The 21089-nt window shown below is 40.3% G+C and overlaps 1 protein-coding gene across 1 annotated transcript in view; it reads left to right on the forward strand.

Annotated features, from left to right (window-relative positions):
* Positions 1-21089, forward strand: part of ASTN1 (astrotactin 1) — an 896761-nt gene that overhangs the window by 627583 nt on the left and 248089 nt on the right. Inside the window, exon 12 of the mRNA XM_053693303.1 lies at positions 11581-11747. Within this exon, the coding sequence (XP_053549278.1) occupies positions 11581-11747 (167 nt within the window). The remainder of the gene's footprint in view (positions 1-11580; positions 11748-21089) is intronic.

Below are 21089 nucleotides of genomic sequence, written 5' to 3' on the forward strand. Positions count from 1 at the left end.
TGTTTTATTTAGAATATTGCATAATTCATATATTACATTTAAAGAGAGCATTAGAAATACTATCTATACTATAATTGCATTTGTAACGCATCCGTAGCCAGTTGCGCACGCATCCTCAAAGGAATGCTGGCCGCGCAGCCAAAAGAATCCACCTGGATGCAGGGAAGCTGCATCTATGTAGATTCCAAATATAGCAGGGTGGTGAAAGAATCCACCGAAGGTGGACTCTTTCACCACCCTGCCATTTTCGGAATCCACCTGGATGCAGCGTAGGCAACCAAAGCCTTAAAAAAACATAACAAAAAAAAAAATGCAACCGCCTGCACGAAATAACGAAAAGACACGTAACCGCCCGCAAGAAATTTAAAAAAAAACAACCGCCCGCACGAAATAGTAAAAAAACCTGACTTCCGGTAGGCGGAGGAAGTGAGCAGCCGCATCTCACAAGAGCTCCGTACCTCGGAGCAAAAATCAGGAGTAAAAAATAACAAAATCCTTGCTCAACCCCACACGACCAACTTGCCGGGTTAACGCAACTCTCGCCGGCTGTCCTTTGAAGTGTGCAGGACCTCCAACCTTTGTCCTGGCCGCCGGAAAGCACAGAGCGCATAGCGCAACTGACCTAGAGACGCCATCTTAAGCAGACACTTGCCTGTGTGTGCTAGACTACAACTCGAGCCTCTAGATCCTCACGCATCAGAAGAGGGGAAGGGTCACAGCACACAGCCGGAGTGTCGTCTCTGCAGCACGCCCTGGTTGGAGCTGTGGAATTTGGAAGCAGCTGAGCCTGGTGGGGGTGAGTTGTGGGGAGCTTGGTGCAGAGGGTGTATCAGAAATTAACCCACTGCTGCACAAAATATTCTGCATTTATATAGGGGTCTACCGGTGCACAGGGTTTTCTTCACATAGGCATCACCTGCCTGCACCCCAAGGAGAACTGTGTGTTAGGGACGGACGCCATTTTGTGTGCAGTTGTGAACCCGGGTTGAGGATTCAGGGACCTATTGGGGTGTGAAGTAGAAAAAGCCCTTAAAGACTGCCATCTCACTGCCAAGCCCCAAGTGTTTGCATGCTGGGAAGAATTTAATAACAAAGAAAAAGAAAAAAAAAAGGGGGGATCAGGGTATTAATATACCAATATTTGTGACAAGCTGTGCACCTAATGGAGGGAGTTTTAATAGCAGCCTAGACATGCACACCACCACGTGGCTTAACTCACTGAGGCCACTCAAGCGCTAGCGGGAAAATGGAGGAAGAGATAAGAGAAATACCAAATATCTACCTATGAGAGTGGATAAATATTTTCAGAGACTCTCTTCTACAGTTACAACCAAAATGAGCCAAAAAACAAAAACCGCGGAAAGGCGGCACAAACACACTGCTGAGGTACATGCGGAGTCAAGCCAGACCACAGAACCACCTAGTACTCAAACAGGAGACCATTTATTGTTACTGCAAGAGTTGAAATCTTTTTTTTTTTACCTAAAATGGACTCATTGCAGACTGGAGTCGACACTTTGACCAGTGAGGTCCGGCAGTTCTCCACGCGTCTTGGTGAGGCAGAAAGTCGGATATCAGAAGTGGAGGATAGACAGACATCCGCTGACTCCTCACTGAGACAACTCCGCAACGAGAACCAACATCTACAAGATCGTATTGATGATTTAGAGAACAGAAGCAGACGCAACAACCTGCGTATAGTAGGAGTGCCGGAGTCAGTGAAAGGTAAAGATCTATTGGAGTTTACGGCCCTGACCTTCCCTAGACTGCTGGGCCTTTCTCCTGACATATTGCCTATTGATGTGGAGAGAGCTCACCGTGTGGGCCCGGAACGCACCCTGGAGCATGCTAAAATGAAACCACGACAAGTAATCCTCAAATGTTTAAATTTTCAAAAAAAAATCAAAATTCTTAGAGCTTATAGAGCACATAAAGAGGTGATGTACAAGGGTTCTAGGCTGCTCCTTTTCCAGGATTATTCGGCTGAAGTTTCCAAGCAAAGAAAATAATTTGCACCTTTTTGTTCCTGCCTGCATGAGCAGGGTCGTCAGGTAGCTCTTTTGTTCCCTGCCAAGCTTCGTCTTCAAACCACATCTGGAGTAAAGATCTTCCACTCCCCCAAGGCTTTGCAACTTTACCTGGCCATGGAGGAGAGAGTGGCCGGTACCTGAGATCCTGTTGCCAACACTCAGGGAATAATTTTCATATAATATGGCCTTTAAATAGCTGGGGAACTTTTGCAAAATGAACCTTGTTGTTCTTTCTCCTTTTTCCTCTCTCCCCCACAACTTTTTGGTTGGGGGCCTACGCCAGAGATAGAGGGGAAATGTCCACTTCCTCCAGACGGAAATGGTGAACTCAATAACTTTGCAGACAGTATCCCATCAGCACGTGAGACTACTCAAATTGTTTATTACAAATTTTATCTTGCTAGTCTGGAAATGTAAAGTTAACTGCTCATACTTTGAGAATTCTATGTGGAAGTCTAATGTCCTAAAAAGATGTGTCTTAATTACATGTAGGATCCTTCACACTGTTTTCTATAAATGTTTTATTGCTGGCAATTATTTGTTTTATACACATGCTCAATTGTTCATGTGGATGGGTGTGCTCACACTTCTCGGGGGTTGCTCACGGGACTATAGAACTGGCCGGAACCTTTTTTTCAGACCAGTCCCCGTCGCACGATTGTGCGCGCCAAGACCCATGCCCTAGGACTGAGAGCATACTAATGGGGGGGGGTAGTTTAATTGAGATGACTATACTACATGTTCACATTATGTTATATAGGGCTACTGCTGTTTATGTATTGCCTGGGGATAATAATGCCAATCACCTATGTGCTGAGCCTCATGCAGAAAATCTACCCAGATCTGACTCATATGGTTTATGGAGGTATTATGTTGAGGGTCCCCCTCTCTCTCTCCGCCTCTCCCTTTAGAGGATCCCTGTTTTTGTTTGGCTTTATAATGTTATGGTATAATGGCACTTAAAATCCATTCTGGGAATGTGGGGGGTATAAACTCTCCCATAAAGCGTAAGTCAATTCTGACACATTTACGTAGACAGAATTCAGACTTGGCGTTCTTACAGGAGACGCACCTGGGAGACGAGGAACATAAAAATCTGAAGAGTGACTGGGTGGGGGAGATAGCCTACCTTTCATACACCTCCTCCAGTAGAGGCTTGTCAATACTGTTTGGTAATTGGTAAGCGCATACAGGTAGAGATACACAACACGGTATCAGATCCAGAGGGTAGGTTTTTGATACTACAAGTCTCCATAGACATGGTCAGGTACACATTATGCAACATCTATGCTCCAAATGCCAAGGACCTTTCCTATTGGGAAACCCTAGCACAACATCTAACCCCCTTTATGGGCTCTAAACTAATACTAGGGGGAGACTTCAACCTAGCCCCACAGCCCCTTTTGGGTAGAACATGGGTGCAGGACGTTCCAAGAGAGAAAAGATTGTGCAACTATGGGGGGGGGGGGGGTTTGAGGAGAAAGTGTTTGGCTTGTTATCTGAGACTTTAGCTGTGTGCGATATATGGCGTAGAAGACACCCAGAGGACAGGGATTATACCTGCTTGTCAAAACCTAACTTCTCACTTTCACGTATTGACCTTTTCATGGTAGCGGACTCTCTAGTCCCGCATGTCACTTCTGAAACCATCCATGATATTGTGATATCTGATCATGCCCCGGTTGAAATAACCTTGGGTAGTGCCCACTTGCGCCCAACTAGAAATTCTTTGAGCTTCCCATCCTATCTACTTACATCTGACCCATTCCGTAAATACCTAACACACATGGAATGATTATTGCACAGATAATGCTGAGCACATGGACGACCCACTACTGTTCTGGGAGGCGGCCAAGGCGGTCCTCACGGGGCAAGTAATATCGTATGTGGCTGATCTTAAAAGGAAGACCTTTTGCAAGCATAATTCTTTACAGCACACCCTGGGCCAAGCCTACTTGGCCTATTATACTCACAAGACACGTGCTTTATATGATGCATACGTCCTGGCAAAGGCTGAATTGGAGGAGTTTGTGAGGCAGAAGGCTTCTGCTGGCCTACTCAAATCTGCAAGTAAGTTCTACCGTTTTGGTAGTAAATCGGGTAGTCTCTTGGCCACTCTGGTGAGGGCTCAATCCACAAAGAAACATATTGCTGCACTTAAGTGCGGAGGACATACATATAAAACATCTGCAGAAATAGCTGGATGCCTGACGCAATATTTCTCTCATCTATATTCGCGGCAACACCCGACGGATCCGGACGCCCATAAAAGGTTCTGGGACTCTCTCGTACTGCCGCAGCTCACAAACGACCAAAGAGACACCCTAAATGCTCCCATGACCACCGAGGAGATTTGGTTTACTATCGAATCCATGTCATTGGGGAAGGCACCAGGTCCAGACTGCCTCCCTGCAGAGTTTTATAGACTCCTGTCACCGCAGATAGCCCCCATTCTCTGTAGAGTTTACAATGCTTTATTCCTTGGAGACGCAATGCCTTCCAGATCGTTTATCTTGGCCCATGTCACCCTGATTCCCAAACCTGGGAAGGATCACACCCTGCCCGAATCATACCGCCCTATATCCCTCCTAAATATCGACTACAAAATTCTTATGAAAATTGTTGCTAATAGGCTAAAAAAATACTCCCCTTTTTGGTACACCCGGATCAGACCGGATTTGTGTTTGGAAGATCTTCGGTGGTTAATATAAGGAAAGTCCTGCATGCTGTCACACACTATTGGTCACGACCGGGGGGGAAGCAGCTCAAGCCAGAGCAAGAGGCCTTCCTGCTATCTTTAGATGCAGAGAAGGCCTTTGATAGAGTGGAATGGCCTCACCTTTTCCACAACCTCGAGCAATTCCGGTTTGAGAGGCCGTTTGTGGATCTTTTGGGTAAACTTTACTCTTTGCCTTCTGCCAGTATCCTGGTCAATGGCCTCCTGTCCCCATCTTTCGCACTCCAAAGAGGCACCCGTCAGGGATGTCCTCTATCCCCCTTGTTGTTTGATTTGATACTAGAACCCCTGGCCCTCCGGCTAAAATTTTTTTTCCCAGGAATGTCATTTAACAGTCAGACAGTCCATATGGCACTGTACGCGGATGACATGATGTTGTTTGTCGCTAACCCCACACTGCACATTCCTAAAATCATAGAAACGTTGACCACCTTTGGAGACTTCTCGGGTTACCGGATCAATATGCGCAAATCCGAAACATTATGGCTCACGGAAAACGGGCACAGTGATTCCCACTTTCCTTTCGCTGTTCAACCTCATACTCTAACTTATCTGGGAATAGATATTCATCGAAAACCCACATAAGATATATGAACTTAACATCATGAAGAGGTGTGGTCAGCTGCAATCCCAGTTGAAGACTTGGGCAAATCTCCCTCTGGGCTTATCGGGCCGGATTAACTTGGTGAAGATGACTATCTTACCTAGGTTGCTATACCCGTTACTGATGTTACCCTTTCTCCTTACCAAATCAGATCTCTCTCTCACTGACAAAGCAATACAGAAGTTTATCTGGAAGGGTAAAAAGACACGCATTGCTACCAACAAACTACAGCAGCCATATTTAAGGGGAGGCCTTGCTCTACCGAATCTACGATTTTATAACTGGGCGGCCTTGATAAGATTCGCCTTGGACTGGCAATTGGCTACGTCACATTTCACGGCCCTTCCTTTGGAAGAGGCGGTGGTGACGCCTCGCTCTTTGGCCTATCTTTTGTACGTCCCCTTTCGAGATCTCCCTGTGGAAATTAAAAATAACCCAATGTATAGAGACGTGTTTAGGGCCTGGTGGCTGTCTTTTCGATATATGGGCAGAAACAGTCCGTCTCCTAGGTTTATTCCCCTGGTTGGTAATAGCGACTTTCCGGCTGGTAGTGATACAGCCCCATTTCTTGCCTGGAAGATGGCTGGTGCGGATTCGGTTGGGGTACTTATTGATCCATTGTTACGCACGGTCAAGACATTTCAGGACCTAAAAAATAAATTTGAACTTCCTAACTCCCACTTCTATGCCTATCTACAAGTTAGGCATTATATAAACTCACTGATCGCCAGAGACACAAGCTTCTGGGAACTCTCTCCATGGTCGATTGCCCAAACTGCCTTTAAGCTGGGACACTTCTCCCTTTCCCCAATTTATCAAAAACTGGTCAGCAAGACTTCTGACCAGGTTATGGCCAATATACTAGCTAGGTTCCAGGGTGATGACCTGACGGGAGTTACCCTGGAAGATATTACGGACAGCCTAATTAAAGTCAAAGGGCCAGCTTGGCCATGCCTCACAGGGAGATGCAGATTAGATTGCTTCATGGCGATTATGTCACACCGGCTCGTCTCTCGCACTGGACCCCCTCATGCCCTAACAAATGCGTTAAATGCTGTATGCCCAAGCCTACGCTTAATCACTATTTCTATGATTGCCCTTACATTAAGCAATTCTGGTGTCAGTTGGGGTACTGGGTAAGGGTCACGCTCAAATTAGATGTAGTTTTTGAACCCAATAACATCTTTCTTTTCAAATGGGTGGGGCAGAGAGGCACCCTACATCCCCTATTGACCCTTTGCACGCTACTGGCTCGTCAGTGTATCCTTGCCCTCTGGATCTCCACCAAAACACCAACATTAACACAATTCAAACATAGGTTGCTTAAACAGCTATTTATTGAACAATTAGACACTAAGCTAGATGCTAACAAGAGGCTCAAACCATTCCTGAATAAGTGGCAAATTTACATGCAGGTGCTCCCACAGGCAGTACAGCAACAGGTATTGGGCCCTTTCTTACAACATGAGATAATGCAAGAAGCCACGCTTAGAGGAGATTGGGCCGTTCCGAGTATTGAGCCTCGTAACACATCACAAAGTATTGATTGGGAAGACATATTAATAGAGAAGTGAGTTTATGACCACCGGGGGGTGCGGCTGGCACTCTCCCATGAATTGACTGTTGAGTGGGCGGGGGGGTGGAGAGAGAGGGGGTTTAAGTGGCTGGGCAGGCATTCCACAATATTTAACCGTAGGTTATTATAGCCTTATATATATATAGAGTTAAGTTATGACGCACTCATGTATATGGTTACTATGCGTTGTTATTGTTATTAGTTAGTGTTAGATTTTTTTTTATATTTTGTTTTCTTTTTATTATTATTTTTGATTTAGGTTAAACAGGTCCAACAAACAGAAAATGTGGAAAAAGTTTGGAATACATTAGGTAATTGAGTGGACTTGCATACTCAGCTACAAAATATACCAATTGCTAATCTCCAACATCTGGACATTCCTTTTCAATATATTATCCTAGACACTTGTCGCTGTATGTATACTTATGGAAACTTAATAAGCAACTTCATGCTGAGACTAATGTTATATCGTTACCGTTGTACCATGTATTACCGAACAATAAAGAGAATTAAAAAAAAAAAAAAAAACCTAACCGCCCACACAAAGTATTAACAAACACCTAAACCGCCAACCCCCACATCGCAAAATAATAAAGCAATTAACCCCTAATCCGCAAATTAAACAACGGAAATATCATAATTAAAATATTTACCCCTAAACCGCCCCACATCGCAATAAACCTAATTAACCTATTAGCCCCTAAACCGCCATGCCCCCCACATAGCATTAATCTATTAACCCCTAAACCGCCAAACCCCCACATTGCAATAAACATAATTGACCTATTAACTCCTAAACCGCCAACCCCCCACAACGCAAATAACTAATTTAATTACTAAGCCCCCTAAATTAACCCCAATAGTAAGTTACAATTAAAATAAAAAAATCCTAACATTAATTTAAAAATAAAACCTAACATTAAATTACAAAAAAATTATCTAAAATTACAAAATATAAAAACTCTAAAATTACAGAAAAAAATAAACAAAATGATCAAAAATAAAAAAATTAAACCTAATCCCTATGAAAATAAAAAAGCTTCCCCAAAATAAAAACACCCCCTAAACTAAACTACCAATAGCCTTTAAAAGAGTCTTTTGTAGGGCATTGAGCTAAGTTAAACAGCCCTAACAGTAAAAACCACCCACCCACGAAACCCCCCAAAATAAAAAAAAAACCTAACACTAAAAAAACTAAACTACCCATTGCCCCTAAAGGGGCATTTGTATGGGCATTGCCCTTAAACCCCATATAGGTACTGATCGTTCCTGAAGTCCGGCGGAGAAGGCAGCTCCATCATCTTCTATCTTCATCCGGAGCGAAGGCGGCGCGGAGCGGAGCTGGCTTCCCCGATGCGCGGATCATCGGCGGCGGTCTTAAGCGGCGGCGGTCCAAAGTGGAGTGGAGGCTTTTCTTCATGCGATCGTCCGCCGCACACTAAAGAATAAATGCAAGGTACCCCATATTTATTGCTACTGATTTGAACAGCCAATAGGAGTTCAGTAGCTCTAATCCTATTGGCTGATTTCAAAATTTCAGCCAATAGGAATGCAAGGTCCCCAAATTGAATGCGGTACCTTCCATTCAATTTTTAGTGTACAACGGAGATCGGATGAAGAGGAGCCTCCACGCAGCTGAGGATTGCTGCCGCTGAGGACCGCCGCTGAGAACCTCCGCTGCTCCACATCAGGAAAGACCGCTCCGCACCTACGCTCCGCGCCTGGACTCCGCGGACTTCAGGAATGGTGAGTACCTATTTTTGGCTTAGTCTTAGGCTTTTTTTTATTTTTTGGGGTGGCTTTTTTTTTAGATTAGAGTTTTTTGGGCTGTAAAAGAGCTGATTGCCCTTTTAAGGGAAGTAAAAGAGCCGAATGCCCTTTGAACGGCAATGCCCATACAAATGCCCCTTTAGGGGCAATGGGTAGCTTAGGCTTTTTTAGACTTAGTTTTTTTATTTTGGGGGGGTTAATTGGGTGATGGGGGTTTACTTTGTAATTTTTGTATGTAAAAGAGCTGATTTCTTTATGTGAATGCCCTACAAAAGGCCCTTTTAAGGGCTATTGGTAGTTTATTGATAGATTAGGGGGGATTTTTTAATTTTATAGGTTTTATTATAAAATATATATATATATATATATATATATATATATATATTAGTTTTGTTTACATTTTTTATTTTGGATAGCCTTTTTTATTTTTTTCTGTAATTTTAGATTTTTAATTTTTTGTAATATTAGCTTTGGGGTTTGTAGTTCTTAAAAAATAGATTGCCCTCTGGGCAGGCTTATCGCCTAGTTACAAATATATTGATTCAAATCTTTCGAATTCAAATATTATATAATTAGAATAAAATTATTAGAATAAGATAGCATATAAAAATACTATTACATTAAACAAATGCTAAAATGTTGTACAAACATTCGAAATTCAAAACGAATGAACAAAATTCACCCATCCCTAGTGCTCATTCCCGTGGAGTTATTTATGAGTCAGCACTGATTGGTTAAAACGCATGTCTGTCAAAAGAACTGAGATAAAAGGCAGTCTGCAGAGGCTTAGATACAAGGTAATTTCAGAGGTAAAAAGTGAATTAAAATAACTGTTTTTATGCAAAACTGGGGAATGGTTAATAATGGGATTATATATCTTTTTAACAATAACATGTTTCAAGTAGACTGTCCATTTAAGTATTGAAATTAGGTGATTCAGGGGTCTCTGTCGGTTAGTTTCTTGCTTGGGATATAGTAAGCTTAAACCACTGATGTAAAATGCTCCAAGAAATTTAAAACATTTAATATTTGGTAAAATGCTCACTTTTTTCACAGGTCCCTTTAATCTTTTAAAAGCTAACTTTTGTGAAACTTCTACAGTTCTTGTTTTATGGACTTCAAATTAGAATGGTTACTACAAATAAGATAATAGAACTATTGTTAGAATTCATGTGTTTGCTAATTCAATTCATTTTCCAGTTCTCTTGCTAGTTGTTTGCAGTAAATCACACTGCCAACTCAAGGATCGTGTGAATGTAGCTGGCAAACACCTTAATCGATATGTGTTTCTTCTACATTAAATGCAGCCAAAAGCAACTGTATCTTCTAAATACATATTTATTACACGTACATTTTGGATTTAGACAAGTGCAAAAAAGTCTTAGTTTTGATGTATTCTTTATATTAATTTAAAAATGCAAAAATAATGCCCCTGTAATAAATGAACATGTTTATGTAGGTTAAAACCGTAACTCTAAATGGGGGCGGGGTAGCTTTTTTTCAATGTCCTTGTAATTAGGCATGTCCATTCGTTTAGAATTCAAATATATTTTTTAAAAAAATGGAAATTAGTTTTGTTTTCACTTAAAGGGACATGAAACCCCCAAAAAAATCTTTCATGATTCAGATAGAACATACAATTGTAAACAACTTTCTAATTTACTTCATTATCTAATTTGTTTCATTCTCTTGGTATCATTTGGTGAAGGAGCAGCAATGCACTACTGGTTTCTAACTGAACACATGGGTGAGCCAATCACAATCGGTGTATATATATATATATGCAGCAACCAATCACCTGGGTTCTTTGCTGCTCCTGAGCTTACCTAGATAAATCTTTCAGCAAAGGATAACAAGAGAAGGAAGCAAGTTAAATAATAGAAGTAAATTGGAAAGATGTTTAAAATTGTATTATCTATCATAATCATAAAAGAAGAATTTTGGGTTTCATGTCCCTTTAATGGATATCTGAACAAATGCACCAACTAAATTTTAAGGTACATGAATACCAATTTTTTTTCTTTCAAGATTCAGATATAGCATATAATTTTAAACAACTTTACTATTTACTTCTAATATCTAATTTGCTTTATTCTATTGGTATCCTTTGTTGAAGGAGCAGCAATGCACTACTGGGAGCTAGCTAAAAGCCAATGACAAGAGCCATATATGTGCAACCACCAATCAGCAGATTCTGAGCCTATATAGGTTTAGGTACACTTTTCAACAAAAGGATACAAAGAGAACAAAAAAATTGATAATAGGAATACATTGGAAAGTTATTTCAAATTGCATGCTCTATCTGAATCATGAAAGAAAAAATTTGGGTTTTATGTCCCTTTAAAGAAAACAAAGAAATACTGACAACATTCATTAGTATTCATTTGTTTTTGTTACATAATCTTTAGGGGTTAAAATACTTACCTCTAGCGTGCTGGAAAGCGGCTCTAGTCACGACCTTTCTTCTTAGAGCCCTGGAATTTGTTAGAGGTAAGTATAATGTAGCAAAGGAACATTTACATTTGTTCAACAAAAGCCAATATAAATATTCCAGCTGTAGCGCTAGATAATAGTTTAACTTTATTTAAGTGCTCTCCAGCTGCTCCTGTTCTGAAGACATTCCCCATAGTAAATAGATTTTATTTGTGAACAAATCAATTCTAAATGACTCCATGGTCCGATATAAGATGAAAGATGTCTAATATTTGACATGTAAGACTGAATTATAGTGATTTCTTGAACTAATGGAAAAGTAGAAAAGTGAGGGAAGATGGTATCAAGAAATAAACTGGGTTTAATAAGGGAAATTTTTTGAACAGTTATATTTATCATGTAACCTTTGACATTGTTCTTTTACCCACAGTGCCCGGCAGGACTTAGTCCCATGAAGGACCTCTCTGGTTGCTATGATAGGCAGATTGGAATAGACTGTTCAGATGGTTTTAACGGAGGGTGTGAACAGCTCTGCCTCCAAAAAGAAGTGCCTTTATCTGAAGATTCTGACCTTTACAACATTTTTATGTTCTGTGGGTAAGTACAGTGATTCACTTGTTAAATTCTTTTCTATAGAAATTTAATAAGTGTGGATGACAAACACATCTTGTCCTCCCTGGTTGAAAGGGTGGCATTTTTGGAGCTCATCGCCCGGGGTCAAGTCCTACAAAAAAAGTGTTGGAACTCACCAAGACTTCCACCCTCTCACAATTAATTTTGTTTTATACACACACTCTTATACAAACACACACGCACATACACAATGTATTTATATCTATATAATCTATACACCATGGTTAATTAAAGCAAATTAAAACCAATGAAGCCTTGAATATTTGCCTTTGGGCCTGAAACTCCTCCTCTGTCATAGAGTCTCACCCACTTAAGGTGCAATAGTCCTATTTCTGCTGAGCAAGCCTAGAGCAAGCCACACTGAAATGTAAGCACCATGTGTTCCACACAGTGTGGGGTGACAAACTTGCATTTAGTGTATTGTAGGAAGTGTTAGTGCCCATTACTAGAGGATCTCACTATCCCTCTAACCAGACTGTGCTCCTGCTCCTCCCACCAGCAGCAGCAGTGTCTACTGAAGTTTTTACTGTTCTCTGTCCAGGGGGAGCTTAGTTCCTCTTTCAAAAATAGTGCAGGAACTTCGTTCCCATTCGTTCCCGCTGGAATTGACCCTGCTCATCGCCCCCCCTTCCTGCACTTACAACCAGATCCCTGGTGGCCAAATGGACTAGTATTGCTGAGGAAACTGGGAATGCTGACGACATCACCATGCCCATGAGTGGTGATGTCACCAAGCTCCAGAAACCTTGAAGTGCCGGGCACCTGTACAGTATTTAAGGGAGTTGGAACCCCCTAACACCCACCGTTAAAAAGAAATTGCCTACTCTTTCAAATGGTGGGTATAATGCTTAAGCACATATTTAAAAAAAAAATCCCTACACTTACACACACACTCTGCTAGATTACGAGTCTTGCGTTAGCCTTAAAAAGCAGCGCTGAGAGGTCCCAACGCTGCTTTTTAACGCCCGCTGGTATTACGAGTCTGGCAGGTACAGGTGTACCGCTCACTTTTCTTCTGTGACTCGAGCTTACCGCAAATCCCCTTACGTCAATTGTACGTATCCTATCTCTTTAATGGGATTTGCCTAACGCCGGTATTACGAGTCTTGGAAGAAGTGAGAGGTAGACCCTCTCCTGTCCAGACTCCTACCGCATTTAAAAGTCAGTAGTTAAGAGTTTTATGGGCTAACGCCTTAACATAAAACTCTTAACTAAAGTGCTAAAAACTACACTAACACCCATAAACTACCTATTAACCCCTAAACCGAGACCCCCCCCATATCAGAAACACTTTAATAAATATATAAACCCCTAATCTGCCGACCAGACATCCCTGCCACTGTAATAAATATATTAACCCCTAAACCTCCGCACTCCCGCCTCGCAAACATTAGTTAAATTTTATTAACCCCTAATCTGTCATCCCTAACATCGCCGACACCTACCTACATGTATTAACCCCTAATCTGCCACCCCCAACGTCGCTGCTACTATATTAAAGGTATTAACCCCTAAACCTAAGTCTAAACCTAACCCCCCTAATTTAAATATAATTTAAAATAATCTAAATAAAATTATTACAATTAAATAAATTAATCCTATTTAAAAATAAATACTTACCAATAAAATAAACCCTAAGCTAGCTACAATATAACTAATAGTTACATTGTAGATATCTTAGGGTTTATTTTTATTTTACAGGCAAGTTTGTATTTATTTTAACTAGGTAGAATAGTTATTAAATAGTTATTAACTATTTAATAACTACCTAGTTAAAATAAATACAAATATACATGTAAAATAAATCCTAACCTAAGTTACAATTACACCTAACACTACACTATCATTAAATAAATTACCTAAACTACCTACAATTAATTACAATTAAATTAAATAAACTAAAGTACAAAAAACAAGAAACACTAAATTACAGAAAATAAAAAAATAATTACAAATTTTTTAAACTAATTACATCTAATCTAATCCCCCTAATAAAATAAAAAAGCCCCCCAAAATAATAAAATTCCCTACCCTATACTAAAAAACCCACCCAATCCCCCCTTAATAAAACCTAACACTAGCCCCTTGAAGATCTCCCTACCTTGAGACGTCTTCACCCAGCCAGGCACAAGTGGACCTCCAGAGGGGCAGAAGTCTACATCCGATCCGGGCAGAAGAGGTCCTCCAAGCGGCAGAAGTCTTCATCCAGGCGGCATCTTCTATCTTCATCCATCCGGAGCGGAGCGGGTACATCTTCAATCCAGCCGACGCAGAGCCATCCTCTTCAAACAAAGTCCAAGCAAAGAATGAAAGTTCCTTTAAATGACGTCATCCAAGATGGCTTCCCTTGAATTCCGATTGGCTGATAGGATTCTATCGGCCAATTGGAATTAAGGTAGGAAAAATCCTATTGGCTGATCCAATCAGCCAATAGGATTGAACTTCAATCCTATTGGCTGATTGGATCAGCCAATAGGATTTTTCCTACCTTAATTCCGTCGGCTGGATTAAAGATGGACCCGCTCCGCTCTGGATGGATGAAGATAGAAGATGCCGCCTGGATGAAGGCTTCTGCCACTTGGAGGACCTCTTCTGCCATGATCGGATGAAGACTTCTGCATCTCTGGAGGTCCACTTGTGCCCGGCTGGGTGAAGACGTCTCATGGTAGGGAGATCTTCAAGGAGTTAGTGTTGGTCTTTATTAAGGGGGGATTGGGTGGATTTTAGAGTAGGGTTGGGTGTGCTGGTGGTGGGTTTTAATGTTGGGGGGTATTGTATTTTCTTTTACAGGTGAAAGAGCTGATTACTTTGGGGCAATGCCCCGCAAAAGGCCCTTTTAAGGGCTATTTGTAATTTAGTATAGGGTAGGGAATTTTATTATTTTGGGGGGCTTTTTTATTTTATTACGGGGATTAGAGTAGGTGTAATTAGTTTAAAAAATTTTTAATCATTTTTTATTTTCTGTAATTTAGTGTTTGTTGTTTTTCGTACTTTAGTTTATTTAATTTAATTGTAATTAATTGTAGGTAGTTTAGGTAATTTATTTAATGATAGTGTAGTGTTAGGTGTAATTGTAACTTAGGTTAGGAATTATTTTACAGGTGTATTTGTATTTATTTTAACTAGGTAGTAACTATTGTATCTAGTTAAAATAAATACAAAGTTGCCTGTAAAATAACTATAAACCCTAAGCTAGCTACAATGTAACTATTAGTTATATTGTAGCTAGTTTAGGGTTTATTTTATAGGTAAGTATTTAGTTTTAAATAGGATTAATTTATTTAATTATGGTAAATTTATTTATTTTAATTTAAATTATATTTAAGTTAGGGGGTTGTTAGGGTAAGGGATAGACTTAGGTTTAGGGGTTAATAAATTTATAATAGTGGCAGTGACGTTGGCGGCGGCAGATTAGGGGTTAATAAAATTAATATAGTTGCGGTGATGTTGGCGGGGCAGATTAGGGGTTAATAAATATAATGTAGGTGTCGGCGATGTTGGGGGCAGCAGATTAGGGGTTCATAGGGATAATGTAGGTGGCGGCGGTATCTGGAGCGGCAGATTGGGGTTAATAATATAATGCAGGTGTTGGCGATGTCGGGGGTGGCAGATTAGGAGTTAATGTAATATTAGGGGTGTTTAGACTCGGGGTTCATGTTAGGGTGTTAGGTGTAGACATAAAAATTCATTTCCCCATAGGAAACAATGGGGCTGCGTTAGGAGCTGAACGCTGCTTTTTTGCAGGTGTTAGTTTTTTTCAGCCAGCTCAGCCCCATTGTTTCCTATGGGGAAATCGTGCACAAGCACGTTTAGCCAGCTCACCGCTGACTTAAGCAACGCTGGTATTGAGGTGAGATGTGGAGCTAAATTTTGCTCTACGCTCACCTTTTTGCGGCTAACACCAGGTTTAAAAAAACCTGTAATACCAGAGTGGTCTTAAAAGAGTGGTGGGAAAAAAAGGCTCGTTAGCACCGCACCCCTGTTACCGCAAAACTCGTAATCTAGGCGACTGTTTGCAGGCTGGGACTCTCTAGGCACTTATACCAGGTCAAGAAAAATCCCCTCTTTAAAATAAAGTCTCTGCATTTATATGAGTAAAGGCTCATGGGAACCCCTATGTGCACATCAAAGTTATAATAACTATACTCAAATGGCCTTTTTTATATGAGGATTTTTCTTTTATAGAGTTTAGGGGGGAAAACACACTATTTTTTACAACCTTGCTTATTAAATTTGAAATAGTAATATACATTTTTAACACATTTTATTGTATAAGTATAAAATTACTGAGTATAAAATTACTGAGAAATGGTTCCTTTAAGTTTATTTTTGAATATAAACTAGCTGATTTGCTTTTTGAAGCCACAACCATTAAAATGGGCTGAGCTTAAAGAGAGATCAATTCCCTCCTTATATTTCACTCTTTATATACAAAGCTTCCTTATCGTATCTCTGTTTGTTTAATTAGCGAGAACAATTGAAAATTTACATTTTAGTACTTGTCTCTATGACCTCCCACTGGGTGTGTAATTTATTCTCTTGGCTATGTTAACCAGCTTTTTCACAGCAAATACTTAAGTAGTGAAATTTTCAGTATAGATGGAGATAAAACAGGCAAAAATAGCTGTCATAAGACAAAATAAAACAAAATTCGTTATTTATAGTCAATTTACTCCAGCAGGTAAAATAAATCATTTGAATCACATTAAAGAGAACATTTTTCAATACACTGTACCTTTAAATGTGAGCAGAGTTTGCAAATTCCAAAACAGCTAATGGTTGAAATGACTCAGCAGCTAAAGGGTTAATTGTTAATCAACATACTTTATTTATAACGTATCCATTGATGCCCTTGGTTTGTAAGCCTCAGTTTCTATGGTTATATCTACTCCTGTAGTTGCATATTTCAAAGATTCATTGGCCACCAATTTTTTTACTGGATTATCATCAAACAATACATTAAATTACTAGCTGTCCACCCCATTGAAAACAAGTTTTCACTCTACTGAAGTACTGATGTTTAGCAGCTATACAAATACAATATTGAAAAAGACGTAAATTCCAAATAAATTTTTTGTGTGAATAATCTTTTATTGAGGATTAATAGAGACATAGAACAAAGGAAAACATTTTGACATTGTACAAATGTAAAGAATCACAATGAAGTTACACAGCCATATGTTATTAACAACAGAAAATGACAAATTGTAACACAGAAGTTCAGTCAAATTTTTATATATCTAAACAACACAATACAAGTAGCTATTATTGAGGCCACTGCCGGGCCAACTGCCTCTGTAAGTATTCTAGATAGCTACAATCTTGACCTACAGTGTTTTACTCTTAAGAAGTCTGCAGGTCTCTGAACACATTATACAAAAGACTTAATAAGTAGTAGGAATTGCTCTACTTCATCCTTCGTAAGGGGGGAGGGGAAGTGCAGAAGGTGGTAGGGAGGAGGGAGAGGAAGAGAGAAAAAAAAGGGGGGGGGAGATGCAAAATGTATGTAAACAGTAATTTATTTAAATAGTCTTAACTCGTTCCATGGTTGCCATATCGCATGGTATAAATCTACTTTGTTCAGGGATTTAAAGGCGTAAATTTCCATACTTTTGATATACTCTACTATAGCTACAACTTTCGTCATTGCTGGGGGAGAAGACTGCTCAGTCTCGCACGATAGCCAGCTTTGTGGCCATAAGCAAATAAGTTACCAAAAGTTTCACCTCTTCAGACAGATCATAAGTGCCAACATACTGTCAATTTGTAATATAATTGCACAATGAAGAAATCTTTTTGCCAACTCCCACAGCCACTCCACGGCCTCTGGCTCAATGTGTACGTCCTTATCCCAGGCTCTGTTTTGATTGTGTTTAACAGGACCTGGGGGAGTGATTAGTATACCATAATAAAATGAAAGGGACCCTTTAAGCAATCGCCCCAGCTCCCATTTCTTTTCCCACAGTGTGGGTTCTCTTGTCTTCTGTCCTGCAAGGCACCAAGAAGTATTCAAATTGAAGTGATAAAGGTAGAGAGAATTTATGCCTGGCCTCCTCAAAAGTGAATATATCTTTGTCTCTATACAAGGAGGAAATAGGTAACTGAGCAGTTTCTGACCAGACTTGAAAATGGGTCTCATACATGGAGGCCAGAATGCTTTGGATCCTATAAATAGGAGAGGGATGTGGAGAGATGGTCTCTGAGTGTTTTTTGGTGTTTGGTGTCCCAATGTCTCAGAATGTCTAGGATAATTGGGTGTTCAATTTTTTATGATTTTCACAAATGTGTTGGGATTCACGGCAAATCTGAGAGAAGTAAGCCCTTAGGTATGAACACTTGCTCAATTTCCTGCCAACCGTAGGTGGGTTCTTGCAGACTCCATCCCATAAGATGGGACATACGAGCAGCATCATGATACTCTAGAATACTGGGATACGCCAGCCCTCCTCTACTGATCGGCTGTTGAATTACTGAAGTGGCTACTCTAGGCCTCCTACCTTTCCAAACATAAGCTGAAATGATACTCTGAAACTTATTTAGTATTGTTCTAGGAACAGTTACATTTATGCACCTGAATAAGTATGTGAGCTTTGGAAGTAGAGACATTTTGATGGCAGCAATTCTGCCCGTCCAGGAGAATTCTTTAAATTTCCATCCATCCAGTAGCTTTCTAAATTCAGGCAGATGGTCTGTGTAATTTCTGAAGATCATTGTATTAAGATTAGGGCTTATGTGAATTCCCAAGTGCTTAATGGATGAGGGAAACCATTGGAACGGATATTTCCCTTGCAAACTCTCAAGCTCTATCGCTGGGATATTCATATAAAGCACGTCAGTCGGTGTATAATTTAATTTATAGAAACTGGAATTTCCAAATTTCTCTATACACTTGAATACCTCAGGCATAGATCTTATGGGTGAAGTGAGCAGCAAGGCCACATCATCTGCGAATAATGCAATTTTATGGTGTGAGTCTCCAAACCTCATCCCTGTAATATCTGCATTCAGTCTTATCATCTGAGCCAAAGGCTCTATCGTTAGCGCAAATAACAAAGGAGACAGAGGGCATCCCTGTCTGGTCCCGTTTAGTATATCAAAGGGGGCAGACACAAACCCCACGTCACTCACTCTAGCTGAGGGTTGGGAGTATAAAGCCTGGGTTGTCGAAATGAATTCAGGGGGAACACCAAACACTCTCAAAACCAGAGATATGCCCACCTAACCCTGTCAAAGGCTTTTTCAGCATCGAGAGACAGGACCAGGAGGTGGATCCCCAGTCTCTTGGCTTCAAACAAAATGGAAGAAAGCCGGCAGGGATTGTCGGGTCCCTCCCTTCCAGGGATGAACCCAACCTGGTGTCTGTGTATGATCTTATTTAAGACTTCCGAAAGGCGACTAGCTAAAAAATGTTAATACAAATTAATGTCACTGTTGATGAGAGAAATAGGCCTATAACTCTGACACAGCTGGGGTCCTTATCTGGCTTGAGGATAGTTATTATTTCTGCCTCCAGAAATTCTTTAAGACAGACTCCTTTAGAAGCAAAATTGTTAAAAGTTCATAAGAGTATCAGGCCAATAATCTCGGAGAAGGATCTATAGAACTGTCCCGTGTACCCATCGGGTCCCGGAGCCTTTATTCTCTTATGTTGCAAGATTGCTGTCTTGAGTTCTTCCAAATTTATTGGAAGCCACAGAGATTTGACTGCATCCATACTTAGCATCAGAAGATTAAGAGATTTCAGAAGCTCCCTTGTTTCCTCTCTGGAGGATACGTTGTTGGATGGGTTGTTTGTTAAATTATAAAGTTTAGTGTAAAAAGATCTTAAGGAGTCTCCAATGTATTTAGGGGAGATTGCAATTCGATCTTCACATTTAATTGAAGGGATTGTCCGCTGAGCTTGTCTATGCCTAAGTTTAGATGCTAATAGACCATTTGCTTTGTTACTATGATAATAGTAGAGCTGCCTAAATGTATCAAGTGTGTTCTGAGTACGCGTGAATTCAAGGTTTCTGAGCTGGTCTTTTAAGTTATCTAGTTTCTTAGCCCCCTGTAACGTCGGGTTTAGTTTCAGTATCGTGGACTGTAGTCTATAGGCACAATTTAGCTCGGCCAAAAAATTACCTTGTTCTCTCTTTAAAGATGCTGTCTTTTTAATTATGACACCTCTTAGAAAAGCTTTAAGTGAAGCCCAAATGTACTGTACATCTGTCTGGTTATTATCATTAAAATGTCTGAATTCTAGTAAATCCTCTCTAATTTCTTGTAGAATCGTAGAATCTGTTAGGATCCAATGGGGAAACTGCCATTTTCTGTTTGGGCAGGATTGAAGGGGTGTAAAGGTATTCATTACCGGGTCATGGTCAGACCAAGATATCAATTCTATGTTTGAGCGATGTATATTATTTAATGTCCAGGGTTCCACAAATAAATAATCAAGTCTCGAGATGGGTGCATAGCCCGCCAGACATTATATAGGCCGTAATGAGTCATTAAAGATCTAAAGGCCCTGGCCAGGGAGCTGACAGAGCGATCTGAAGTAAGTGTTTTAATTCATTTTCTGTTCACTGTCGGGTCCCAGATTAAATTGAAATCACCTCCACCAACCAAGGTGCCTTGTTTAATTTTGGATACAAGTTTTTAGAAAACTTTTAGAAAAGGTATTTTATGAGAATTTGGGGCATACAGATTGACAAGGGTATATTTGCGATCATTTAGCTTGCAAATAACTATTAGATATCTGGCACCTGGATCAGTTTCTACATGTAATATCTCGACTTTTAAATCATCTTTGATTAGAATCGCAATCCCTCTAGATTTGAAGGTGAAGGAGGCTTCAAATTTATTGGAGAAATGTTTAAAGGAAAATGGGATACCTGTATTCTGAGTCCAGTGGGTCTCCTGCAGGAAGAAAACATTAGCTTTAGATCGTCTATGCTTTTTAAGAGAAGGCTTTGCTTTGTAGAGGAATTAAGCCCTTGCACATTATGAGTCATTAAGCGAAGCTCCATTTCTGAAGAAAAAAAAAGGTGGGGGGGAGGCAGAGGGAGGGGAGTAATAGGTGGGTTGAAGATGAAGGAAGAACGAAGGATAAAACTTACGAAGGACTAAGCAAATATGTAGTCCAACTAATCAAATGACCCATTAACATTAGGGGTCTTGAACTATAGTGCGGAAAATATGGGGGAAGGGGCGGTTTGTCAGCGGATAAGCACCGCTGATAAAAATAAAAAAAAGATGAATAAAATGGATGTATATTGCTATAACACCATATAGTAGAGGGATTAGTAGTGATATCCGAGAGAA

Source organism: Bombina bombina, chromosome 10 (assembly GCF_027579735.1).
Source record: "Bombina bombina isolate aBomBom1 chromosome 10, aBomBom1.pri, whole genome shotgun sequence".
NCBI classification, from domain to species: domain Eukaryota; kingdom Metazoa; phylum Chordata; class Amphibia; order Anura; family Bombinatoridae; genus Bombina; species Bombina bombina.